The 27241-nt window shown below is 45.0% G+C and overlaps 3 protein-coding genes across 14 annotated transcripts; 1 reads left to right on the top strand and 2 right to left on the bottom strand.

The window, feature by feature from the left end:
* Positions 1 to 29: 29 nt before the first annotated feature.
* Positions 30 to 21070, bottom strand: LOC125770034 (uncharacterized). Of its 8 annotated transcripts, none has more exons than XM_049439203.1 (9): positions 20724 to 21067; positions 18578 to 19279; positions 7988 to 13905; positions 6355 to 7116; positions 5251 to 5873; positions 3498 to 5036; positions 2964 to 3422; positions 2619 to 2871; positions 30 to 2446 (listed from the first exon to the last, which is right to left on the bottom strand). In XM_049439203.1, the coding sequence occupies exons 3-9, from the start codon at positions 13887 to 13889 to the stop codon at positions 1635 to 1637; spliced, it is 10350 nt and encodes a 3449-aa protein (XP_049295160.1). In that variant the 5' UTR covers positions 13890 to 13905; positions 18578 to 19279; positions 20724 to 21067; the 3' UTR covers positions 30 to 1634. The 8 variants fall into 8 exon arrangements, with proteins under 8 accessions (XP_049295160.1, XP_049295158.1, XP_049295162.1 ...); XM_049439201.1 differs by having other exon boundaries at positions 18578 to 19226; XM_049439205.1 differs by having other exon boundaries at positions 20728 to 21067.
* Positions 21071 to 21379: 309 nt separating this feature from the next.
* Positions 21380 to 25366, top strand: LOC125770048 (protein RER1). 5 transcript variants are annotated; one of them, XM_049439227.1, is made up of 6 exons: positions 21380 to 21760; positions 21997 to 22011; positions 22080 to 22441; positions 22594 to 22795; positions 22860 to 23077; positions 23157 to 25366. In XM_049439227.1, the coding sequence occupies exons 3-6, from the start codon at positions 22370 to 22372 to the stop codon at positions 23229 to 23231; spliced, it is 567 nt and encodes a 188-aa protein (XP_049295184.1). In that variant the 5' UTR covers positions 21380 to 21760; positions 21997 to 22011; positions 22080 to 22369; the 3' UTR covers positions 23232 to 25366. The 5 variants fall into 5 exon arrangements, with proteins under 5 accessions (XP_049295184.1, XP_049295187.1, XP_049295189.1 ...); XM_049439230.1 differs by having other exon boundaries at positions 21997 to 22015; XM_049439232.1 differs by lacking the exon at positions 21997 to 22011 and having other exon boundaries at positions 22266 to 22441.
* Positions 25367 to 25417: 51 nt separating this feature from the next.
* On the bottom strand, positions 25418 to 26538 carry LOC125770039 (cytosolic Fe-S cluster assembly factor NUBP1 homolog). Its single transcript, XM_049439220.1, has one exon. It carries the CDS (start codon positions 26410 to 26412, stop codon positions 25432 to 25434), a length of 981 nt encoding a protein of 326 aa, XP_049295177.1. The 5' UTR covers positions 26413 to 26538; the 3' UTR covers positions 25418 to 25431.
* Positions 26539 to 27241: the final 703 nt, after the last annotated feature.

Genomic DNA, 27241 nt, shown 5'->3' with positions numbered 1-27241 from the left:
GCACAACGCAACAATTACATGCGAAATAGTTCAGATTTCTTTTTTACATATTTTCTTTATGAATGTTTCACCTGCTACCACAAATGTGGCTTCTCTCTCTCTCCCTCTCTTGCGCGCATTTGCTTTTTCTTCCATTATTTTCGCTATTGTTTACTCCATGTTTGCTTTTTTGTTTACCATTTTTTTCACAATTCACGAATGTTATTATCAGTTTCATTCGCGCGTTGCTTACTACGAGGTGCCTCTCTTCACATTATGCACATCTCTTATTGTGTCGTTTTGTGGTTGTATTGTTTGTGGCTGTTTGTTCACATTAGTGTAATAATAAATTACCTTACTTTGTCGTTTAGCATTTGCTTCCTTTCATTACATACACTTTCCGATTCCTACTTTTGCTTTGTGCAGTGTGCTTCACAATTATCTGCTCCCTTTACACACACACACACTCGCCTTCTTTTGCCTCTAAACTGTGTACCACAGCTGTTAGGGACAAATATCCGCTTTGCTTGTCTTTGTGTTATTCTCTTTAACCACTACTCAGTAATCGTATCTTTATGTTATTCTAAACCAATGATTGATCTTCCCGTTTTTTTTCGATTTATCTTCTGCTAGAAAGATTCATGATGTGAGTTAAATGGGTAATGTACATGGAAACACAATTTTCCTACTATCATACAAAGGGAACGGGAGGGGGGGATTGTTGTGATGAGGGTGGGGGAGTGGCATTAACTTTGCGAACATTAACTGAAGGATTGATATCAACGACGACCTGGCCCTTTCTCATCCTCACCTTCCGGTAGATCACAATGTCAGTAAGCCAGTAAGAAAATGAAGTTGAAAACACTCCATCATTGTGTACTTACAACGAACGATACGAACTAAATACACCAGGTAGAACAATAAATACATTACGCGAAAGAAGAAAACAAACATAAACAATGCGAGCCCTCTCTCTCTTTGAATTAATAATTTCTTTGAATTCATATGTACGTGAGAGTTCGCAACAACTCATCGCCGAAATCGTAACTGGGAATGTTGCTGATCATCTGTCGGACGCGTCTGTACACATTACAAAAAAAAAGAAAGAAAGATTTGTCTCTTTCACCTCTCCTAAGACTATCCGCCAAATCTCCACCCCCTGATTTGCTGCTCTCTAACTATAAAAGAAATAAGATTCATTTTCCCTTTCATATCAAATGATGAAAAAAAAACTTAATGATATAAATTCAATTCAAATCAATTCTTCCGCTAGCCAAAATGTACCTTTGACCATATCTGCCATTTTAACACACAAAATTATTTTGTGCTACTGGCCCCCTTTCATTTCAAAAGCACCGAATTAGGTAAAAGTTTAACAAAATCTCATGTGTTGTCAGTGCAAACTAATTAATCTCCTGTAAGTTTTCGCAAGTTAAAAATGTTTAAAATAAAAATTAAAGAAAAACCCCGTCAGGATTGTTTAATAAAAATTCAAATTTCGATACTGGACAGACAGAAAAGGAACCCAGTCACTGTTTATCTCTCACTTTCCTGAAGTTGAGATAACCTTTTCCCGAAACGGTGTCGGGAAGGTTGCAAATGTTCAATAGATTCCCTCCGCTAAACATTGTTTCGGTTCTAAACTGCTTTTTTGCCTAGCGTACTACACAGGACACACATAGTTTCGTTGCACTGATGCAGTCATCGTGACAGAAAGCGCCACACTGCTGACAGATAACCATCGCATTAAGCGAACACAGACAGCCCTCCACATTGCCATCGACTGGTTCTGCCGTACCGTCCCGATCTTCATCATCTTCCGCCCCGTTACTGGCGGCATGTGGCGATGGTGAGTTCGGTGTTTCGATATCATTGTCCGTGCTGAAAATACTCTCCTGTTGTTGATGCGGATGAACAGCCGAATTTTCGACGGTACCGGAATATGATGGCTCTATCCCGGCAGCGGTGTGATTACTACCACTGACAGCATCACTGTTGATGAGTCCATCAACGACGAGATCAACCCCGTCTATGTTAATAGGGGCATTATTTTGACTGATTTGACCACCACCCATCAGCTGCTCGTTGAACTGATGCTGTTGATGCGGTGAGATGCCCGATGGTGACACGAGTGTGTTCGTTACCCCGGCAGCTGATTGTGTTGTATGCAGCTCGTTGACTCCAGCAGCACCCGGCTCCATTGTGTCTCCGTTCACTGCAACAACGCTGCTTCCGCCATTTCCGCTACTGTCCAGAAGCCCTTGACGTTGGCTGAATTGCTGCTGCAGTTGTATTTCAGCCACTGCACTGGAAGAGGCTGCACTGTCCGCGTAGACGACCGTACCACTAGATCCAGCGCCATCTACCGTCATTGTGCCTCCTTCGGTGGTTCCGCCTCCGCTATCAGTATTGTTGCCGGACGCCACTGTTGGATCGATAAGATGAGCATCCTGACCGTAGGTAATCACTGTACAGGAGGGGATATTAGAGGAAGGACCAGCCTGATATGCTTCATCAAATAAGATCGACAACGACAGCGAACGATCGGTATAAATTCCGTTTTCACACACACACGCCCACCCACACACGCATCGTTCACGCTCACCGAAGTACACCACCTCCCGGCGGATAATACTCACCGTGGGTGGACGGTATTCGGCGGGTGATTGCCGCCTGTAGGCTGGCGGCGGGTGCAACGGCGTTCGCACCAGCCGCTATCTGCTGCAGCTGACTCTGCTGATGCTGCTGCTGCTGCTGCAACTGATGTTGATGTTGCTGCTGCAGATGATGCTGCACCTGTTGCGTCAGTTGTTGCTGCTGAACAGCGGCCATTTGCTGATGCAGCTGCGGTTGCTGTTGCGCTTGTGGTGCGGAAACGTGATGAATTTGTATCTGCGGGCAAATTAAAATGCCGAAGAAAAGTGAAAGAGAAATTGTTTTCCATTAATAAACCGGGATGATGAGCTGATCAACACCTGCCGTACCTGATTATGTGTCGGTGGAGCACTGGCAGCCCGTGGCGTTACAATTTCTCCAATATGTGCAGCCCGCTGTACCAACAAATACTTTCCACCGAAGTTCCCTGTACCGACCGGTGCGCCACCAGGGCCAGTATTGACGTTTCCACCATTTGTCCCGTTGTTGTTGGAGGCGGCAGTAGCATGCACGATCGTTGGAGCGGCACTCACGCTGATGATCTGTCCGTGCTGTTGCAGCTGTTCACCGAGCGAATGGATCGGCGGCTGCTGGTGTTGCGATGGGTTGGCTGTAATAATACTGACTGCATTTGACTGACTGGCACCGCCGGCAGCTGAAGCATTGACCGCGGCAGACGTTGTAGCAGCCCCGGTAACCCCACCCGCATACACTTGACGCACTACAATTGACGACTGCGGTCTACCACCTACCGAAACGGTACGTTTTGAGTTGACCAGACGAGAGACCTGAAGCAGAAAATGAATTGAGAAAAAAAATCATTAGCTTGAAAGCACGAAAGCTGTAGCATGCTTGCGGTTTACCTTATTCCCACCAATACCTAGCACTCCGCCAAAGGCACTACTATGACCACTGCTGTTGCTGCTGTTTGCATCCTCTTTGGTATTGTTGCCAATAATACTGCTCGCCGAAACGCCGCTACTACTGCTGCTGCTGCTGCTGCTTCCCGTGCTACCAATGCTGCTGATACTGCTGTTCGAATTGGAATTTGACGCAGCCAGGAAAGCTTGCGGTGATTTTAGCTGTGCCTTCAGCTGGTGCCGGTTCGGGCTGTTCTGTATCACTGCCTGGCAGATCTGGTAGCTTCGCTCAAGATTAACTGCGCCGGGCGGTAACCGCGAACTGCTCGACCGTCCGCCACGCTTACTAGCGCCAGACGATGAACCGGACCCACTGCTACTGCTACTTCCGCCGCCATTACCATTGCCGGCGGTACCATTGCCTGCGGTAATCGTACCAATCGTACCAGGGGGGTTTGCCTCATTCGAACGCTTGGTTCGATTGACGTTCGTCGCACCAACGATCACGTTTGCTCCAACAGTGCCAGCGACCTGTTGCGTTTGTTGCTGCTGCAAATGATGCACATTGTTCATGAGAAATGCATTCTGTCCCCGTATCAGTTGATTCGTGACATATTTTTGCTGGAAACGTTGCTGCGATTGGGTTGGGGTAGGTTGTTGTGTTACTTTCGGGGCTTGTTGTAACTGCTGGAACTGTTGTTGCTGTTGCTGTGGTTGTTGCTGCTGCTGTTGCTGTTGTTGAATGGCTTGCACACTATACTGCGTGCGCTGTAAAGGCAATCGTGGTCGCTGCTGCTGCTGCTGTTGTTGTTGCTGCTGCTGTTGCCCAATCGCCGGCGTTGCCATGATAATTTTCTGAAGCTGAATCGGTTTCTGTAGCGCGGTAACGGTGGGTTGATTAGTAACCTGCATCTGCTGATCCTGCGTTTGGATAAACTGTGGACTCTGCATATGAGGTATCACATTGGTCGCCTGAACGGTAAGTGGCAGCTTCGTACCGGCCGCCGACGCACTCACGGCGCTCAGCGGTCGTGATGTTATGATAAACTTTGGCTGTTGCTGTTGTTGTATCAGATGTTGCTGTGACGGGGATGGCGATTGTTGCTGCTGCTGCTGTTGCTGCATTACCGTCGGATCCATTTCATACCGTAGCTGATGTCCGGACGCAGTCTGTACGTGCTGTATCAGTTGCGGCTGTTGCTGATGGGTGACAATCTGTTGCTGCTGCTGTTGCTGCGATGCTGCAAGCTGCTGACCAGACACAGCGACGGAAGAATAGTTCCCAGCAACACTCTCGATTACGCGTGTCAGATTATCTTGACCGTTCGGTCCGAGCGAAATGAGCGGCGACGATGTGACCACGTTCACTTTCGCCAGCTGTGTTTGAAAGCTTTGCGGGGACTGCTGCTGCTGTTGTGCCTGCAGCTGACTATCATCGCTTTCCAGTTTAATGCGCGTTAAGAGCTGGTTACCTTGCCGGATTGTGGTGTAACTCACACCCGGTTCCGTTTTTAGCATACTGTTGCGAATGCCGTCTTTAATCTGTAATGTGAAGCAAAGAAAAAACATTTATCAATAAAAAAATCATCTAGCAATGAAAAAAAGTTAGAGCAAACAAAACAAAAAGAAAATAAGCTTTCCTAGCCGTTAAAAGAGTTCCTAAAGAGGAAAGTTACTACAAGCACAAGCCTGAGAAAGTAACAACAATGTGATTGTAGAAAAGAAACAGTGAATAAAGCTTTATGACCGGACTCGCCTCTGATGTAAGCTGAATTGTGCTGTTACCGCATCCTAAAACCGATTGCGGACTATGGTGTTGCGGCTGGTGCTGCTGCTGCTGCTGAGGATGCAGTTGAAATATGTTTAAACCCTGCGGCGAAGCTTGTGGATGCGGGGACGAGTTTAGCACGGCTGCGGCAGATCCGGCGGTCATGGTTTGTACGGTGGGCTGCGTATGATGTGCTAAAAAACTGATCCCCGTAGTGGCCGCTGCATTACCGCCAGCGGTGTGCAACTGTTGCTGTTGCGGTTGCTGCTGCCGTTGATGTGGCTGCTGAAGCGGATTGTGTGCGGATATTTGTTGTACCAACGTTGCCGTGGTTGCCATCGATATTGGTGTTGAGGATGGTTGTTGTATTGGGCGTTGCTGTTGATTCGCTGTCGGTAGATGTTGATGAAGGGATTGAGAATTGTGAAGCTGTTGCTGTTGTTGCTGGTGCTGCTGCATCGTCGTTGTACCGGGTGACGGTATCATCGTGGCCGACCCTGACGTACCGATGGGTGAAATGATAATACTGTTATTGCCATCTACGAGCTGATGGTGATCTACTACCATCATCTTCGTTGCATCCATCATTTCCATTTTGAACTGAGGCCAATCTAAAAATATAATTAAGAAAGAAATACATATAGTACACATATATTTGCACAATATTCAGATAATTTTTATATGCAAATAAAAATAAAACAAGCATTAGTTTTTCCCATTTAAAAACTAACAAAAATTCCTACCCGACGACACTTACGATATAAGTATTGTTTCATGCTCTCCTGCGCTGTAACATAAACTTTATAAGAAGCGAAACAGAGCAAAACAAAAACAAAAGTTTATAACAATTTTATACAACCAATCCCAATCATTCAAACAATAATAACAAAACACGATACATGACGTGGAAAAGAAACGGTTTAAGCAAACCCAAAATGATACATTTCCCGGTCAACACGTTTAAAAATTTTGTCAAAATCTATGCCAAAAACTGTAACGATCGCAGCACAAACAACAGTGATGATGCACAGAGTATAAGAAGAAGATACCGTTGAGCGGTTAAAGTGTTGGCACTTCTCAAACCAAACTTACCACCACAGGAGGATGTAAACACTTCTTCGACGCCCTCAACCTTGGCGCGCTTATGTTCATTGCCTTCATCTTCATCAACTTCATCCGGCGTACCCGTATCTTCGCCGTGGAAGCGATCGTTGTTACACTTCTTCCCCAGATGTGCATCGTTGTCGGTGTCTGTGCGCGGTCCAAACTTTTCCATCGATACGGAAGGAGGCAACACGTTTTCCACACCGTTCAATGAACGCCTTCTCGCGTATCGTCCTGCTGGCGAATCGTACGGCGAATGCAAACCGTTTGTTGCTATGCAATCTTCCACAACTAAAATGGTCGTACGTTTTGCTGTCACCATGGGCATACTACTGCTGTTGCTGCTGCTGCTGCTACTACTACTATTGATCGTCGATGAGTATGAACTCGCGGTTGATTGTGTCGTTACGGTTACATCTGGTGCTACCATCAACGATCGCATACCGTGCTGTGCTACATTTACCCGCTGGTCAGAGTCTGCGCACGGTTCCTCCATCGTGTCAACATATGGTCGTTCACGGAAAATCTCATTCCCATCGTCATCGGATTCGTTCGCTCTTTGAAGAATGTCGTCCACAACCTCAACGGTGGGACCAACGTCGTGAGTAGCGTACGGATCTTCAACAAACACGGAAGTTCCCCTTCGATCGCTCATCTCCACTTCCGTGCGCGCTGATTGATCGTCTTGCTCAACAGTTTCCATCTGATCCAATATTTCCATCCCTTGATCATGATGACTGTGTTCCACAACTGAACTCATTTCAAGGTAAAGATATTAGTTGATCGATGTGTTATCGATTCAAACAGAGTTTGGCAGGAAATTGCGATGAGTAAATGCAAACAATGAAGAAATTGGCTTTAATTAGTATAGCGACAGATAGGCAGGAAGAACTGCACATTCGAACAAGAAAGCTTAAAAATTAAAACGTTAATATTACTCCTAGATTACAGGTACTGCTTTAGCAACCTTTATCTGTGTAAAAACGTAAGAAAACTGATTTAGATTCTTCTATCCATTCATTCAATCGAACTTCATTTGTTTAATGAATGTACACAGAAGATGTCCCGGTGATGTAAGTCTGACAAGACAGAACCAGATATCAAATCCCATTAGGAATGTGTACTCCCCGTAAAGCTGCTATAAGTGTAGAAAATCAAAAAGAGCCCAGAAATTGCAGACCCTCAAGACTTCTTGAGCTTTTTTGTTTGTTGTGCCAAAAAAGAAGTAATATTAAGGAGCTTTAAAGAGGGTTAATTTTTATATTTTTCTTCAAGAAAATCTACCTCATTGAATTGAATTGAAATGAAAATGTTTTAAACGCAAATTTCCCTTGGTACAGTTTACTTTGGATTTTTAGCTGACTAAGGGTATCTTTCTCTACTCTCAGAATAATACTAAAAAAAACAATGTATCAACAAAACTGTGCCAAATTTTGCCAAAATGCCCAAAACGCCAAATTCAAACGACGGAAGAATATCTCCAAACATCAGCGACGAAAGAATTTCAAAGTTCAAAATCAGAACTAGGTTCTGGATTGCCCTCACATTACAGTACTCCCTGTAACTCCTCCCAACGAACATTAGACATCTAGTTAAGTTAACCATCAGTTATTATACTCACTTTCTGTCCTTATCATTTCGCCACTGCTCGTGTCCATAATGTAACCAGCGCCAGGATCACTTCCGTCGCTCACAACACTTGCTCCAGGGGTGAGAGTATCCATCTCGTCGATATACTTTTCAACCAGTTGATGTTGGTGATTGTTCGAATACTGTTGCTGCTGTTGATGTTGGGCGGATTGTTGCTGTTGCTGCAACAACTGTTGACCATCCTGAGCCTCATCTTCTCCTAGAATTTGGTGCTGCTGCTGCTGATGGTGATGTTGGTGCTCTGCTTCGACCTCACCGTCACAACTTTCCTCCACACAACCATGCTGGCTGTCAGTAACCAACCCTTCGCCACCTTCCAGCAACATACCACCCGGCCCGGGATAAAGATGCATCTGCGATCCATCCGCACCCGCACCGATACTACCGGAAGACGTCACCAGCGATTGATGGTTGTGCAGCAATCCCTGCTGCTGATGCGGATTCTGGGCACCAGCAAGATGAAATTGTTGCTGCAGCTGCTGCATCTGATCCAGCACAAAGTTGGCCTCTTCCACGTCCTCCTCCCCTCCTTCCTCATCCTCTTCTGAACCATCCTGCGGCAACACAGCACCGTGATGGTTTAGCTGGCTCGGATGATGATGATGGTTGCCGTACTGATCGACGATCGTACCGACTGCTTCCTCCTCCATACCAATGCCAATGCTGCCAGCGTCCAGCAACAGTCGTTCGTGGTGATGGTGGGAGTGGTGGTCTTCCTCCTCTTCCTCCTCATCCTCATCACCATGCAACTCTCGCCGGGACCCTACCAACGCGTTACACTGCTCCTCCTCGTCTTCTTCTTCGTCCTCACCGTCTGCCTCATCGGCGGCGGACAGATTATCACAGTAGTTGCTCGTCATCACCATCACGTCACCGCTGTTCGATGACAGACCACCAGCCGGATCTTCGCTCCCATCCACGCCAGTTGTCGTCACCATCATCATGAGCCCTTGTTCCGAGGACGCGGATGGTGAGCTAGTGGCAGCAGCAGCACCCTGCAGCTGCTGCAACTGCTGTTGCTGATGTAGCAGCTCATGGTCGTGATGATATCCGGTCAAATTCATATTCATCATACTGCCGCCACCAACTGCTGCTGCCTGATGGCGTTGATGCGCATGCAGATGATTGTTCGGATGCTGGTGCTGATGCAGATGTAGATGCTGCAGATTCGCTTGCCCGTAAGAACCTAACTTACTGCCGATTGTAACACCTGAAGCGGTTCTGAGCACCTCATCATTGAAAAATTCGCCCGGCGTGTTGTTTTCGTCCTCCACGCAATGTACATTCATATCGTCATGCAGTTGCAAACCCTGCCGAATCAAATCGTGCTCGTGTCCTGCCGGTTCCTCCTCACCGTTCTCCTCTTCTACCTCCTCCGCTCCGTCCTCCACCTCTTCTTCCTCCTCCTCCTCCTCTTCCTCATCTTCTTCCTCCTCTTCTTCGTCGGCAGTGTTGGTCGTAGTGGTAGTGGTATGGACCTGTTCCCCATCACCTTCGTCGTCCTCCTCTTCCTCCTCCTCCTCCTCGTCGTCATCGTCCCGCCGTTCCTCGTTCATGCTGCCAACTTCAGCAACACACGCAATACTATTATCCTCCCGGTGTGTCGTTTGCATACTGACATTGCTTTGCTGATTGCCCTGATTGATGATTAACAACTCGGAACCAACACCACAATCACCATCCACCACGTTCTGGCGGAGTACGTTCTCGAACGTACTTACACCCGCACCGGCACCTCCGCCACCCGCACCGCCATCCAGATGATTGTCACTCGCTGCCATCATGGCGGTGGTCGAAACGCTGCTACTATTGCTACTATCGTTTGAAATTGATAGCTGCGGTTGTTGTTGTGGCGGATGCTGTTGCTGCTGCTGGTGCTGTGGTAAAGCCGTTACGGTCAACGACGAAGGTAGCGATCGAAGACTTAACCCACCGGTCCCATGGGTGGAGCTTGCCGGTTGCGGTAAACACATAACGCTGTAAACTTGCCCAGTGTTTTGATCGTAAATCATTTGGGTCGTTCCACCGGTATCGCTTATCGTATGCAGATGGTTTAGGTTCATAACTCTTTCGCGAGAACTTAAATTTTGCTGCTCGATCGTTTCTTGCAACGTTGGGGAAGAGTTCATGTTAATGGAATCACCCTTTAGCCGTATCCCAGCTGTCGACTGTTGTTCTCGATGTTCATCACTGGTGTCCACCACATCCCCACAGTCAATCGCTTCCTCGAGAATAATGTCTGATGCCGGTACGAGCGATGGCGAAGAGTTTCGTCCTATTCGATTCATCTCGTTCACATCACCATTCACCATCGGTCCTACGATTCTTCTTCGCATCACATCCGGATTCTGGCCATCACCTTCGTCCATCACTTCCTGGCTGTCATCTTCCGCCTGCTGACCGACAACCATCCGTGACGTACCATCCACCTCATCGTCAACGATCGTGATCGTTGTTGCTGCAGATGGTGTTAGCAGCCCACCGCCGCTTGGTCGGTTTCTGTTCATTTTGTGACCCTGCCGAGGTGCTCTTCGCTTAGACGGACCAACGATTGCCGCCACCGGTGGTACAGTATCAATCGTAAGACCTCGCCGGCGCTTCTCATTCACTGTACCACCACCATCGACGTACACCATCCGGCCATCGATTGGCGTCTTTCGCGTATCACATGCTACCTGTCTTTGTCCCTTCATGCCCGACTGTAGTAAAACCCCGGCAGCGGTCGTGGTGGCGGTGGTGTTGGTGTTAGCGGTGGTAGAATTGATGATTAGTAATCCCTCTGTGTTAATGGTACTAGTGGTGCTACTACAGCTAATATTTATCCTACTACTATTGCTATTGCCACCAGCGCTGTTGCTGCTGATGCTTCTTTTACTGCTTCTGCCATCGGTGGAAGAGGCTGGCATTGTTGTGCTGCTGGTGGCGGTGATAAGGCGATTGATACTATTATTACTGCTTATATACATTGCTGCATTACTACTGCTGATGCTGTTACTACTGCTGGCGCTGTTCCCATCGCCGGTTGCGGTACCGGTTACAACGGCTACCATTCGTCGCGGATTATGGTGCAAACTGCTACCGGCGTAACTGCCGGTACTGCTGCTATTGATCTGGTGCGGACCGCCAACAACACCATCACTGTCGTCCGTTTTTCGCTTCGACATTTTATTGCTACTTTGCTCGGGCGTTAGCGCCCGGCTGCTGTGTGTTCGCTTTAAGTTTGCACTTGCTCCAGTGGCAATTGCCGGATCAACCGAGACGGCGCGTACCATCGCGGAGGGACGGTACGGTTCAACCACCTTCACTACCACCGGCCGGGAACCGAGTGTGATGGTAGAGCCGGCAGCACCGATGCCTGTGGTCGTGGTTGGCAGCGGGTTGTGTTGTGGCGGTGGTAGCTGTGGGGTACCGGCCAAAGCCGACCTTGTCACGGCACCAACCGTACGGAGCCGCTTGGGAGACATCGGTAACGAGCCGGTGTTTTGCACGCCCATCGATGTTGTCGTGCTGGCCAGATCAATCGAATTGGTACTGCTTATTGCGGTACTGTTGCTGCTACTACTACTAACACTCATCGCCGATGGTAGTATCCGCTTGGTGCTTCCGACAGCCGCCGCCGCCGCCGTCGGCGTCGTTCCGATCACGACGGACGCATTCGTCACTGCAGGACCCACGGCATATGGATGCGGTTTGCTTCCTTCACCAATCGGTGCTGCCGCTGTTGTGCTCGTAGCGATCGCTGTCGTTGGTCGCAACTTTATCGTAGTTTTGAGTGCAGGTCGATTCGTATTTACAGCGCTGGAACCAACGCTACTGCTGCTGTTACTACTGCTGCCTGTTAGGACATTAATCGGCACCACTGTAAGCCCGCTGTTCGAACCACCGACAACACCAGCACCGGTTCCACCATTTCCTCTAAGCAGGGCGCCACTACCGCTGGCGCCATTTTTTGGCGCATTGCCGGAAGTGACCGTTATTGTCGTCCGCGAGGGTAGTATGATTGTTCCGGTGGAGGACGTGATGATTGTGTTATTGCTAATGCTACTACTACTACTGGCAACGTTCGTCGATCTAACGCCGGCCGCAGTGGAAAACGTTATTGCCTGCATTTTCCCTAGTGAACGCGAGCTCGGATCGATCTTTGCTGTGGCGGGATGTACTCGAATCGTGGGATTAGCTGCTGCGAGTGCAGCAACCGGTGGTTGGGTTTGTCTTGCCACGGTTACGATGGTAGCATTGCCACTAGCAACACTTTTCCCCATCGGTACGATGGAAACCGACGGTGCTGCTATAGTGCTTGCCGCTAGTGGAGTCCCCGCTGGTACCGATGCTGACTGTTGCGCTGGTGCTACTTCTACTAAAGGTGGTTGCGAAGCAGAGGACAATGGTGCACCAGAAGGTACTTCCGTTTCCGGTACTAGTACCGACGATGGCGGTGGCGGTGGTGGTGGTGTCGGCGGTGTGGGATTAGCTACCGTTCCTGCGGCACCAAAAAACGACCCAGCATATTTCCGATCACCCCACATCGGTTCGAAGTGTTTCAGCTTCCACGGGTCGAGCTTGCTCTTCTCGCGTTCCGCTTCCGAGCGTATTTTTAGCTGCGCCTCCGGTGTAAATTCACCTTCCGCCAACCGGTCGCGCCATTCGTGGCACGCCCGCGCATAGAATTCGTTGTTCAAACCGGACGGATTCAACCGGATACCGTTGCGTTCGCACTGCGTCGCATCGGGTAACGGTGGCCGATCGACCGGCGGTAGCAACTGCACGAGCTTGTACTGATACAGCGGTGGTAACAGCTGGAACGTTTCCCTGTTCAACAGGGCGCGCAGGTTCGTGTGCACCAGAATCGAATCGGGCGTCTCCAGATCCACGCAACCTTCGCGCGTTTGCTCGAGCTGAGCCGCCGTTGAAAGCTTCTTGTTCGTGCGCCGTCTCGGCTTGATGCTGAACCCGGGTATGGATGCAAGCACCTCGCGCATCGTCGACGCAGCACCACCGGCACTTCCCTCCACCGTGGTTTGGCGCAGTTGCCGCTTTTCCGTCGTCGTAGAAGCACCACCACGGCTACCAGCACCGGATTGCGGTTGTTTCACCGCCGCCTGCTGTCGGCTGGTCGCTAGTCGAGGCAAATTACGGCGCAGATGGTGATTGTGCTTCGGTGTGTTCGTTGGTGTCGCTATCCTTGCTTGCCTGGACGTATTAGCCTCTGTTACTATACTGGCGGAAACTGGCGGCACCGGTGTGCTGCACTGCGATGAGGACAGCATTTCGATCGAACCGGTCGAAATGTTTAGCGGATCATCTTCCCGCAACGGTAGCGACGTGTCGTACTCATCCGACAGGACCACACAGTTGATGTCGGTATCGACGCAGGAGACCAGCTCCGGGTAGCTTATATCGTCCGCCGTACTATGGTCGCTGATTTCGATCACCGCCACCGGTGCTTCCGTGGAGGAACTGCTGCCGGCAAGACTGTGCGGCTTGCTGTGATTATTGTTACTGTTATTGCTTTTCCTATCGCTGATTTCGACGTCCGCCGTGTGCATCGGAACCGCAACCACCAACGCAACCACCGATGACGATGGCAATGCATCATCTTCCACCGTCGTCGTCGTCGGTTCCATCGCGGATTCTTCCACTGTTTCGGTACCGACTGTGACTGTGATCCCCGCAGTACCCGTAGTAGCGGTGGAGGTGATGAGCGTAGTTGATGATGATGCGACGGTACCGCTGCTAGTGCTGTTGCCATTGTTAGTGGTTCCTTTTGCTGCGGGCGCTGCTGTTACTACCACTGTGCCGATGTGTTGCGGTTGTTGCTGTTTCGTCGGACGGTTCGCCTGCACCGATGGAACGGGCGACACATCGCATTCCATTGTTGGATGCACTTTTCTAAAACGAAAAAAAACGGAAAAGGAAAAATGCACACTGTTAGTAACGATGCAAACAGTCAGATATCCACAAATATGCCTACTTGATTGACTTGATCAGTAGTTATTCACATGCTTGAGGGGAAGAAAAACCGATTGCCCCGAAATAATATTCTTCCATACTCATTTTCAGGACACTTTCTCTCTCGTTCTCTCTTTCTCTCTCTCTCTCTCTCTCTCTCTCTCTCTCTCTCTCTCTCTCTCTCTCTCTCTCTGTCTCTCAGCTTCCTGTTATTTTGTTTTCTCTAGTATCAATGTTGCAAAATTTGCAAATGCGTTGTGCGAAAAATAATAAAATACGCCTTGCGGACCAAGTAACAAACTGTCAATTGCCGGCTTTTCGACGCAACTGTCAAATTTATGTACGGCGCGGATACGGATTGTACGCATACCAATCAACCCGTCCGTTTCGCACGCATCGCGCACAACGACCTTTCGGTAAATCGTTTTTTTGTTTCGTTGATTATCCTTTCTTTCTCCTGCACGGTGTGAGAGAGAGAGACAAGCGTTTGACAGATCCTTGGAAATAAGCGAAGCATGCCCAAATTCTTTTTGCGTTTGTGATAGCAGTAAGAATTCGGCGGAGGATAAAATGTGTACCAATGAGATGAGATAATGTTGATAAGAGATTTTATATACACGCAATAAAAAATGGATTTGGTTGCAGGTGCAAAATGAGCAACCAGGAGATTTTTTCCTTGTTGTTTTAAGCCGTTTCCTTGCCGTGAAAAAAAGTCAGCTGCAGCTTATCAAGGAACGTGAAACCGAAACATAATTGTTATAAAAATTGAATCCTTAAAGTTGTATGAATTAATTGGAAGGGGAAAAATTAAATAATAATTTCACTCTAGTGTCGGCACAAAATACTCTCATTCGGCAAACAAATTCATTGCAAAAATCCCAAAAAAATGCAATGCAACACACACCTGGCAATCAAAAGTCAGATATACACACTGCAGTAGTCTGTGACGAACCACCACTAACTTGCACAACCATTTCTTTGATTTCCTTTTACAGTTCATACTTTTTTTGCAATTGCAATTGCATGTAGTGCAAGTGGTGCACTTTCTCGACCGAAACGAGAGCGAGAGCGATAGTGTTTCGTTAGAATATGCGTTTCTACATGCAATTTGCTCACACTCTCTCGTTCTTTCTCGCTAGGGATCGTAAAATCTTGCTTCCTTTCTTAGCATGATTTAAAACAGACACACACACCATCTTCAGCAGGTCCGCTGTTTAGCGTGAAAAAACGGGAGCGCGCGCGATGCACATCCTTTTTCGTTGGATGCAAATTTTATCATGTGTCGACAACGCACACACACACACTTCCATGTGACGTTTATACACCTGTAATGTTGGAATCACCGCGCACGCACACACACAACCACATAGAGGAAACTCGGTAAAATTTTCACCAGCTTTTCTTCCATTGTTTCCCATTGGTATTGGTGCTGTTTCATTTCCGCTCGTTGCTAGAATAATATCTCTTCTTCTTTGCATACGCATTATATCTCACTCTCGCTCACCAGGTAGCATTTTTCATGGCATGCTTCTTTATTGGAGATCATCCTGTTCGTCTTTCACCAAGAAGGAAATGCATAGTGCAATAATAATGATGGACGAACAGGGTTCTTTGACTTTTGCTCTCACGCTCCGAAACCATTAAATTCTACGTGTGTAGAATCGATGCACTTTCATCTAAATTGCATTTTTCTGGCATATCGCAACATGTGTTGTATACACATTTCCTTACCAAATTCAATTTACATTATTCCTTTGACAAACAAATCATCAAAGAATTATCCCAAAACTGCAACGCCCGTTCCTCCCAATTTGTTACACACAGTTCGACCTTTACAAGTAAAATTGCAACGAAAATAATTCTTGCAAAACCGGAACGCAAAACATGAGGAATGAATCAATTAGAAGAAAAAAATCATGAGTGCGCGCGCACGTGCTTTATTTCACTATCTTAAGATACCCTACATCTCTCGTATGCATTTTTATTTCTAAAGCAATGGCTAACGATTTTCAATTAATTAAATCTAACGAACGCGAGAGATAGTTTACATTATTTAAAAAAATCCATTTGTATAAAAAGCAATTATTTCTCCCACATTACCGATAACTGTTTGTCGATAAAGAAAAATAAAAGGTTAATGTACAAGGAGACCTTCCCAAAGGGAAAGTCCCTGTAGGTGAAAGAACACCTGCCGCCAGGATGTATAGAAGGAAAACAGAAAAGCGGAACGCACGTATTACGCATCCTTTTTGGTGAAATTTCCAGTGAAGCAAATACACATTAAGGTCAAACTGAAAAGGTAGATAAGGATGTAAATATGTCGACAGTGTGCCACTGAGAACGTACGCAAGGACATACACCAACCACCTACCAGGTTGATCCTTGCGGCACACTGTGACGTAAAACCTGATCCCGAAAGATCAATGTTACGCACACGACCGTACGTGCCTAAAATACAAACGAAACAAATTATTACAATGAAAGTCACAAAAGTTGATTTCACATGACATTGAATTAGAGCCACTTTTTACACACATTTTCAGGTACAATTTAATGAAATGCAAAAACATTAACATCACCGTAGGCACCTGACCTGTATGTCCCATCAATTATCCACTGACTCACCTCGCGACTATTACATTTCCAAGGTATATATTAAACGAAAAAAAAAATACTAATACGCACTTTTTTACGCATACTTTTTTATTATAACGCACGCAATGGCGCAATTAGGCTGGTAGTAGTGCTCAGTTGTATATAACTTTTTTCAAAATTTTTTATGTGATTTGACAGATAACATCGGACGATGATTTTGTACTGTTGTCAAATTCCATATAAAATTTTGAAAAAAGTCGTATACGACTGAGCACTGCCACCAGCCTTACACATGTGCCACGTGTGTGTTTGGATTAATTTACGCACTAGGTTGCAAATACACGAATCGAGTTTTATGCGGTGCGAGTAAAACGCGGCTATCAATTTTGGTATAACGTCGGTCAAACAGGCGAATAAAACGCGCCTCATGTATGGGGATCTAACTGCGTACGCAATGTCAAAAGCTTAACCAAATCTGTTTACTGGAGTTATAAACATACTCATTTTGTTGTATTTTTAAGTCCCTTGAGCGAAATCTTTATGTTTTGGTTCTTCCTAACCAGAAAATCATCAAAGCAATTGTAAACAACTCTGAAATGTCACCGATCGCGCTACCGAGTAAACGCAGAGTAACAAAGCTACAGAATAAACGCAAATTTGACACCTGAACTGGGCTAAACCTGATATGAACTAGTCGCGTTTTAAAGGTCCAAATAGATGAACGCTGCGACACGTCGCAATTGCAACTTGACTGTCAATCGGTTATCAAATCGAAAATTTGAACTGTCAAAAAAGTCGCAAGTGGTTTTGTCGTGCTGTTTTGCTGCTCGAGTGGAGCAAAACAGCGCGTCTTTTCAGTTGCGACAATTTTGTTTACATTTTGAGGGTTACCGCTTTTTTAAGAGCACGCTATCTTCCAATTGTTCTTGCAGAAAGGTGCTGGTAAGTGTATTTTGCAGGAATAAACCGTGTTTTATGAGATATCCTACAAATATAATTCCTGCGGAATTTAACGTGAAATTACACGACAATTTTCAAATTTGACAGTTTTGACAATTGAAACTTGCGACAAATCGCAATCGCGACATGTCGCAGCACTCATCTATTTGGACCTTTACTCGCACCGCGTAAGCTTCGCTTCGTGTATTTACAACCTTACAGTTTTCTTTTTAATTTCAGGGCTAAATAAATATTGGTGACATTCAGTAGGAAATTTCATGTTTTCTTTAAAACCTGCTGAAGCTATTATTATAGGACGAATGATAAGTTTCATTAATTTGGCATTAGTTCTGGCAAAGAATTTAATTTTTTTAAATTGAATTTCATTAATTTGTATCGCCTTGTATTGTATTGTGTAGGCTCGTGTGATTAAAAAAAGATCTTGTCCACATATATTTTTTATTTAAAAATGATACAAAAATAAACTTTAGTTACATATCTTAAGGTGTTATAGAAGAATGCAAAGCGACAGGTGGATTGAAAAAGTAAAAAAAATGTCGCAAAGTAAATTAAAAAAGTTAAACAAAATATTAATACGAAATAACCCCTAACAGTAGGGGAAAAAATAGTTCGATTTCTAACATCATTTTATTAATTACTTTTTTTAAACAAAAACAAAAAAATTATCCATTTTGTCTACGTATCATAAATTTCATAAGCGATAGCCAAAATCAATTTACAAAGATGTTAAGGATAAAAAATTAACTCATGGCATATAATGGTGGCTCTGAAATGAGGAAATAGCCTCATTCGATTAGAACAATTCCTTCATTGTAAAAGAACAGTTTTTATGCGTAATATTGCACCAGAAATATGTAATACAAAGTAATTTCGAAGACATTTTAAAAATCAAAACCAACAGCCCTCTCTCTCTCTCTCTTTTTCTCTATCTTTTCCATCGCTGTCCCCGCGTGAATACCCCTTTCTTCCCTTCGAACCATAAAAAAACCCATAGGAAGCCATGAAACATATGCACAGAAATGACGCGGCAACAAAGTGACAACAACACAACACTTACCAGCGAAGTAGTGATGGTAGTAGTGAAACACCGTCGACGACGACCGCAGAACATTTGCTCTGAGCTACGGAGTTGGGGTCGGACAGACAGAAGAAAGAAAATCCAACGGTGGCACACACTCACTCCAGGAGCGGTGGTAGAGAGAGGCTTCAGTGGACACACATGCACACACACACACGCACACACAAAGGAAGGAAATGTGCGCTTTTGCTGGATTGGGGTTTGGTTTGGTGATTTTGTTTTTCACCACCAACCGGAAAATAAAAACGCCACTAGAACGTGGAAATGAGCGGAACCGCCATCCACATGGGACACCTTAACACTGTGTGTTTTTTTCTTCTTCCTTGTATTCACTTCACTGGAACAATGGATGGAACAATTCCATTTTCTTGCTGGTGGTGGTGGTGTTGGTTGTGGAGAGCTCCAATCGCGCATAGATTTTATCCACCAATAAAAAGAACACTTCAAAAAGGGTTTTGCCTTTTTGACTTTCGACACAGGTTCATCGCGTGCTTAATCTTAAGAATTCTATCATTTTTCACCAAATATTTTCTTCTACCTTTATTCACCTCCGCTGTGTTAGCGCACTCTGCCCCGAAGCAAAGCTTTCTTTATTTTATTTTTTCACTGCTTCTCCGTCTGCCCTACACTACGTGACACCGAACAAGAACACAACAAACAATAAAACTTCAATTATTTCATCTACAAAAGAATGAAAACACGCATTCGACGAAACAAATCGCACACTGAAACACACGCACACGCATCAACACGACGGCGCGTTCCCTCACGCACACACACACACAGACAGCTCGCGATGGATGGCATAACATTGCGCTAAGCCAGACGGTGAACACGTCGTCATCTCACCACTACTACACAATCGCGCAGCGCTCTAACTCTCTCGTTCTCTCTTTCTCTCTCTATCCACATACGAGTTTATTAACATTGTATAGCAATATGCTTGACAAAATTGACTGAACAATATAGAAAAAAACCCTACACTATTCCTTTTTTATTTCACTTTACCACACTTATGCCTTATTACTTTACGTTGCCATTTTGTTGTACAAATTGTATTACAATTAACTCACCGCCATCTATTTGAAATTAATTTCGAATCGCGCTACCAAAATGCACCCGACACTACCGAAACGAATGGCATATAAAGTTGGTCCAAGATTCCAACAAAAAAAAACGCCAACAGCGTAGAAAGAGAGCGAGAGAACGAGCAGGAAAACCTATTGTTCAAAACTATCTTTCGAATCAACGCACACTAATTTATTTGGAAGCGAGAAAAAAAAACAGAACAGAAAGAGAACACGAGCTGCGGACTGTTCTCTTTTAACTTTCATATTTTCCGCTTTAACAAACACTCGCACACACACACACACGCACATCCAACACTACACCGCATTTGCCTTTTTCACTACTTCCTTCACATACCAACACACTGAAACGTGCTTCGCTACATCTCTTTCGCGCTGCACAGAACCATCTCTCTCGCTTTAACTTGCGCTTTTCTTGTATTATTACTTTGTGCTTCTGAAAACATTGCAAGCGCGAATTGATTTCGAGAGCAATATGATTGCTTTATATGGAAGATTTATGACATTTTATTGTTTTACGTGTCTCACCTAACGAATGGGAAGTTACTATTTGCAAAATTTGCTTACATTCCTCGATTTACCCTCCAGGGGCAATCCTTCTTCCCTTTCTCTACCTTTGGCACGCGCATCGATCCGTTTTGCACCGTTTTTTTCCCCCCACATGTAGCCGCTCGCTCCAACATGCCTCTAGGACCGTGCTTCTTCTTTTTCTTCTGGTTCAATTATTTTTTCCTTTTTTGACCATCTTTTCACCATCTCCTGGCGTCGATGCTGTTCAGCAGAAACGAATATTTTTCTCAACTGATCAAATGTGTTCGCTTTTTTTGTAATAATTAACTAGCCAACAAACAAAAATGCACTTATTCATACATTCGGCCGAAAAACCACCAGAATGTGCAAGCTACTGACGCTCGCTTCCCGCAAGCTTCACAAACCATCAGCCCTTCCGAAGCGGAATTCAAGTGGTTGAAAGACACGCGCAATTTTTCCCTTTCGCATCAAAAACCGACAACTTGATACTCGTTCACTTTACCAACCTACACTTTAACGCAGTAGAACGATCTGATGCTAGCGAAACACTAGCTGTACGCTAGCAAATGCTAATTACCAACTATGAACACTCTTTCTGCAGAACACCTTCACTTTTCTGCGTGTTTTTTCATTGCTTCAATTCTTTCTGACGAATTTTCCTCTGACAGCGTCAATGTCAAATCTACATTTGACAATACGCAAAAATGTGTCGCGCACAGTGCGTACAACGGCGGTTTCTATTGCCTTCATTCTAGTTAGATTATGTACAAGCTGGCAAAGAATTTAACCACCATTTAACAATCGCTCTCGTTCTTAATAATATTGCTTTTGAATAAAAGCCACCGGTTGACTGCAATCAAACATTGCATGTGCACCAAACGCGTCGTAAAAAGTGAGCGCGCATGCAATGATTATACGTAACAACATTACTTTTGCCAGCTGAAATGATAAATTAGTATCTTTACTTCTGTTTATTTAACAAAACAACATTTTATTTAATTGTAAAAAAAAAATAATACGCAAAAAATACGTGTTGAGTATTAAAATTGACAAATTGTGCAAATATCAACAAGAAAAAATGTACTCTGTGAGCGTGCTCCTAATGTGTTATCAATTTGACATTTCCGAAATTGGTGTTGTTGAAGTAGCTTCAGTGTTGCATACCTGTTCTCAGCAAACAAAGTACGCAACGTGCCTGCAGCCCATACAAAACCGTCTCAGCGCAGACATACACTTTTGGCAAACATAGCTTTGACAACTACCCTAGCAGTCCGGCAAGATTGACGTGGTTGTGACGGTCATCACTTTTTCGTCATTCCAAGAATATCACGAATTTGTCGTGAAATTGTTTCCAAAATATTTCACCCCCGCACATCTACGATCATCTGACGGTGCGAAACGGCAATACTGCATCCGTCTTGTGACTAGCGCGATATCGAGGAAATATCCTGTTCGCCGGAAAGCAAGAAAACAGCAAACGAAAGCATCGCGCTATGTAACAGCTCATAGGTTCGCAAGTGGCTGTGATACCGAAGGCAACTGGGTATGGGATTTTTTTTTCTTACTCGTGTAATCAGTTTCGGTACATTATTTCGTTACATTGCATTATTTGGATTGCTAATGGCCGAGTGATAATCGTGCCTAGGTTAACGTTGGAAACTGTATGAATTGTGTTTTGTTATTTTTGTTTCCATATTCCTAACTGTTATTGATCGCGTTTATCTGGGTTTTGGTTTTGTACTGCCAACACGGACGGGGTCAACATTGTCCCTTAAAAAGCTGTACAATCTTTGTGTAAGTACGTGAAGCTTCAAATCAATCGGATACTTAAATTCATTCATTCCCCTTACTGTCGTTTACAGATTGCTCTGGGTACGGGACACCCTACTCGAAACGTCACACAACATAATTGGATTACAGTGTCGTGGATATCTATCGCGAAACAGGGTGGGGAAGGCCAGCAAATTGAACCAGCAACATTACACCGCTGTTTTGCTGTTGGCGACTGCACGCTTATTTATGCCACCGTATGCACTTTTGTACCGCAGGCAGATTTGATTTCTGGACGTGGATTGGAAAAAGTACAGCGGCAGCAGCATTGGCGTGGTCGGTGACTTCACACTAACGGCTACACAGTGTATCACCGCTCAAGATGATGAACGAAGAATCTTCGTCGCCGGCTAGCAGTAATGTGGTAGCACAATTCTTTAAGAGAATAGGACAGGTAAGCAGACAAAAATGCAAACTGCACCGGTCGGACGATCGTAATGACATTTTAATTTAGTCTATCGGCCGCTCAATCAGACGTTTGCAGGAGTGAAATGCATTTCACTTTAATGTACCTTGACCTAAATGTTGCATTCTTGTCATTTGCAGCTTTATCAACTTCAACTGGACAAATGGACACCGCATACGAAGGTGCGGTGGGCGGCCGCACTGGGTTTGATAGGTTTATTTCTCCTGCGGGTATTCACCAAACAAGGCTGGTACATTGTAACGTACGCGCTCGGCATTTATCATCTAAATCTGTTCATCGCTTTCCTGACGCCGAAAATCGATCCGGCACTCGATTTGGACGGTAAGACACGTCGTCTCGGTGCGGCTATTAGTATTAGTAACGTTCCTCATTACATCCACAACAGATGACCAAGGTCCAGAGCTGCCAACGAAGGCAAATGAAGAGTTCCGACCGTTTATTCGGCGGTTACCGGAATTTAAGTTTTGGTACGCCATCAGCAAAAGTACGGTGATTGGTATCGTCTGTACCTTTTTCGACATGTTCAACGTGCCGGTCTTTTGGCCAATATTGGTGCTTTACTTCATCACACTTTTCTGCATTACGATGAAGCGGCAAATCAAGGTTTGTAATCGGACGAAGCTGTTAAGTTTATGATCGTCTCCATATAATAATACATTTTCCGAACCGTTTTTGTTTTTAGCATATGATCAAATACCGATACCTGCCGTTCACCCACAGTAAGCCACGCTATCAGCCGGTAGCGACGGAAAAGTGACAATTAAAAGCACAAACTCTACCAGCATCATCGTCCTCGTCCTCGTTGGCGTCGCTAGCCGCCGGTGGTGTACCGGTGGCAGCTGCCGGTTCGTCTGCTGCTGCACCTTCGGTTCTAGCGGGCGTTCACCCATCAGCGGTGGGTGGAACCCCGTCTGCCTCGGTGACAACCGTTTAAGGGAAATTGCAATGTAGAAAAGGCACTCCGGGCGACCGTCGTCACAGAGTCTACCATCCATAAGCAAAATTATCTCTCCTGTCATCACCATCACACGGTGATCGTCTGCAGATCGCAACTAGGACTTCACATTCAAATCAGAATGATCCTAACCCCCCCCCCCCCCCCGCGCGTGTGTACAGCACAGAGTCATTATTTTTGTTTTGTTTTACTGCACACCTTTATGCCTTGCCGTGCATTGTACGCATCGTCGTTCGATGTGATTTTATTGCTAATTTTAAACCTTTCCTTTTTGCCTCATTGTGAAGATGCGTCCCGTGCATCGGTTATGTTCTTTTCGCCATTCCCACATACGTCACAAGGTATCGCTAGAGCAGCAGAACACAAACCTCGCTGGTATTGATTTGTGCTTACGTCGTAGCAAAAATGTTGAGTTTAATGGCAGTTTCGATTGTATCGTTTGGTTTTTAAACAGAGAGAAAAGAAGAAAGTAATGCTTTTCCGTTTTGTTTTCGGCACATAAAACTTTCCATTTTTTTTGTCGAATACACAAGTAACAACATAACGTTTTGTATGATTTTTTTTTAACCAACAAAAGTCCACAGTTTTTCCCAACGGTGGTACCAAGCATCGCGCTAAAGTTTCGTTTTTAAGCGATGAAAATAAGAGCTTTGTCGTGAAGGAAAAGCACCAACCAAAAATGAAACATCATTTGAAAAATGGCAAACAACAAAGCGTATACGCGAATAACGAACGCGCTAGTATGTTAGTAAAATTCAATTTATTTAGTAATGGGTTAGATATGTTGCCTGTAATTATTGCGTGTAATATGATACTAAGTTCATTATTCTTATTATATCGTGTTTAAGTAGCAGTGAAGTATTTTGTTTTTGCTTGTTTCCTTTGTTTTCTTATTTTAAACACTTTCCTTTCCTATTATCCCGCAAATCGATGTCTGATGAGGTTTTCTTTCTTTTTATTTACATTTTGCGATCTTCCTTTGCTCGCTTATTCTATGGTATTTCGTTCACCTTTCCCAGTATATATATACACAAGCATACATAACTTTCATAACACATTTGTTCCGATAGTTTTAAGTTTGTATCTACCCTGATTTAGTTTCCCGATCGAATAAATGTGAGCGCGACCTTAAAACAACCATTATATCTCATACGTAATACAGTGAAACACATCGTCATATAAAACCGTTTTATTTTGTAACAGATTTAGTTTATTTCCTCTCTTTTTCTTTAGTAGCGATCGCAATTAGTTTGATCTCAACAAATGATGAAGATACTTGAGAGAAGCTGTAATGATGTTTGCAAATAGTTTTGCCTGGGAAAAGATAGTTACATTTGATACGATAGGTACTCCTGTATACATGAGCATTACATTCTTATCGTGAAAAGGGCGACTGTGCAGTGACTGATTTCTGTCTTCTGATAAAATGTTGTCTTAGCTCAGAAGATAACAGACCGCATACAGTGCGTCGCGTTTGTGTTGGTGCGCACGTTTATGAAGCTGGTAGCAATTTAGTTTCAATTTCTAAATTTCTTACTTTTCCTGTTAGAAGCAGTTTTTTTTTGCTTTCGCTCCATTTTTCTTTCAAACCGTATTAAAGATTACCGTGAGTCCGGTTGGGGTTGTAGATTAGTCATCATGGTCACGCACGCGATAAGGAGAGATACGTGAGACGTGTTGCTTATTACAAACGCCGTGGTAGAAAATCGGATATGCTCCTACTCCCATTCACCCAATAATACATTCATCTTCATCCAAAGTGGACAGATTTTGTAAGCAATTTAGCCTCATAGAATGGACCAGGAGAGGGAAAACAGAAATCCAGTTTCGTTGTTTGTTGTCCATGCGAAACGGAACGAATAAGGGTGCATGCAAAAGAAAACTCAAACATAAAAACACACCTATAACCAACTAATAAAAAAGCAAAAACAAATGAATGACACGTATGTATTGCCACTAATGTGAGAAGGAATTGATAATAGGCCTCATTTGGTGCTGGATTTTATTGTTTGCCTTTTTCGTCTCCAAAAAACTGTCTTACTTTCGTTACAATTTCTTCGAGCGCTTTCACAGCGGGACTGGTGGAGAATTCCGTGACGAAATCTTTACCCTCATCGCAACACTTGGTCAGCCGGGGATCAAGCGGCAACTGGCCGAGATACGGTACTTCCATTTCCGTGCACATCTGTTCAGCACCACCGGTACGGGCGGGAAAAATTCGCGTTTCTGTAGTGCATTTGGGGCATACGAATGCGGTCATGTTCTCGATGACGCCCACCACCGGGATGGCCAGTTTCTTGCAGAACGATATTTCCTTTCGCACATCAAGTAATGCCACTTCCTGCGGCGTTGTCACTAGAATCGCACCCCACGAACCGTCCGTACCCTTGAGGAAGGTCGTTGCGGACAGATGTTCATCCGACGTACCTGGCGGTGTATCCAGCAGCAGATAGTCCAGCTGTCCCCAGTCCACCTCGGTGAGAAACTGTCGAATCATGCCGTTCTTCTTCGGTCCGCGCCATATGATTGCGTCATCCGGACTGCCAAGCAGGAACCCGATCGACATTAGGCTGAGATTGTCCTCGATGTACACCGGTGACCAGCCCGATCCGGACTGATGCACCTGTTCGCCCAGCACGCCCAGTACGCGGGGCTGTGACGGTCCACAAATGTCGATATCGAGCACGCCAAAGTTCTGGTCCGGATTGCGATGTGCCATGGCGCGGGAAAGAAGTGCCGTTACTGTGCTCTTACCAACGCCACCCTTACCCGATAGGACCAGCAGTTTGTTGCGAACATCAGACAGCTTCTCCTTCACTAGTGCTATCGCCGGATCTGGACCTTTTGGACCGGTTGCACACACTTGCTGATTGGGACATCCAGCACAAGCGGAAGCTTTGCCAGCATCTTCACTCTGTGTGCCGGGACAATGGGCCGGAGCATCACTGGGCACATTCGCCGGTGCTGTTTCGGAAGCACTCATAATGAAATAACAATAAAAACCGGTAAAAAATAACACAAAACACAAGAAACTGTGTGCCTGTTTACGGTACACGGCACGATGAGATGTAAACAAACGGCAATGCAAACAGCTGATGGCAGCTGTCAAATGCAGGCGTGTCAAACTACTGTCTTTTTTAGATCGAAAGCTCAGCCTGCTCTGAAAGCTCAATGGTGCGAAGATTGATAAAGTTTCGTTTGTATTTATGGAACGACTTGACGTCAGGATTTAAATTAAATTAAAAATTAAATTTTTAAAGAAAACGCAATATTATAACTTCAATTCGAGATAACCATTGTTTATATTGACATTTTTTGATAGTAGAAAAACCGATAATACTCGTAAATACCGCAGACTCCAACTATCCATCGCTATTAAATCTATAGGGCTACCGATTTTCACTCTGCGGCAGATCTTACAAAGATGCCTAGAATATACGGGATTATTTGGGAAAATATGCAGCAATATGTGTTCTTTGGGAGTCTTGAATTACTCTTCAACCCCGTAATGAATGAGGTACATGGTTCGAGCTTCAAAGACGTTGATCCAGTTGCGCTCCCTGGATACGGTTTTAATTCGTCTTTTCTAATTCCATTGTGTTGCGAATAATCTGATCTGAGGCGATATACAAACGCATGGGCAAAAATATAGGATTGAGAAACAACACTATGAATACGAAGTACCTGCTTATCGGAGGCTCTCACCCACATACACAGCTCAGTCTGATGTGGAGAGGAAGTCTGCCATATTGACACGTTCATAACCTAGGATATGTTGTAGGAATATACTATGGGTTCCACCATCTTCCACG

Source organism: Anopheles funestus, chromosome 3RL (genome assembly GCF_943734845.2).
Source record: "Anopheles funestus chromosome 3RL, idAnoFuneDA-416_04, whole genome shotgun sequence".
Lineage (NCBI taxonomy): Eukaryota > Metazoa > Arthropoda > Insecta > Diptera > Culicidae > Anopheles > Anopheles funestus.
Note: the sequence above shows the minus strand (reverse complement) of the source record. Positions and strands in the feature narration are given on the sequence as shown.

Bases quoted from the DNA above. Each gene is read 5' to 3' on its own strand.
- LOC125770034 (XM_049439203.1), bottom strand. From the start codon at position 13,889: ATGGAATGCGATGTGTCGCCCGTTCCATCGGTGCAGGCGAACCGTCCG. The intron at 5,874-6,354 runs GTAAGTTTGGTT...TTATATTTTTAG, and splicing joins GTTTACATCCTCCTGTGGTG to ATTGGCCTCAGTTCAAAATG. The intron at 2,447-2,618 runs GTGAGTATTATC...CCTCCTGTACAG, and splicing joins CCGAATACCGTCCACCCACG to TGATTACCTACGGTCAGGAT.
- LOC125770048 (XM_049439232.1), top strand. From the start codon at position 22,370: ATGATGAACGAAGAATCTTCGTCGCCGGCTAGCAGTAATGTGGTAGCA. The intron at 22,796-22,859 runs GTAAGACACGTC...CATCCACAACAG, and splicing joins TCCGGCACTCGATTTGGACG to ATGACCAAGGTCCAGAGCTG. The intron at 23,078-23,156 runs GTTTGTAATCGG...TTTTGTTTTTAG, and splicing joins CGATGAAGCGGCAAATCAAG to CATATGATCAAATACCGATA.
- LOC125770039 (XM_049439220.1), bottom strand. From the start codon at position 26,412: ATGAGTGCTTCCGAAACAGCACCGGCGAATGTGCCCAGTGATGCTCCG.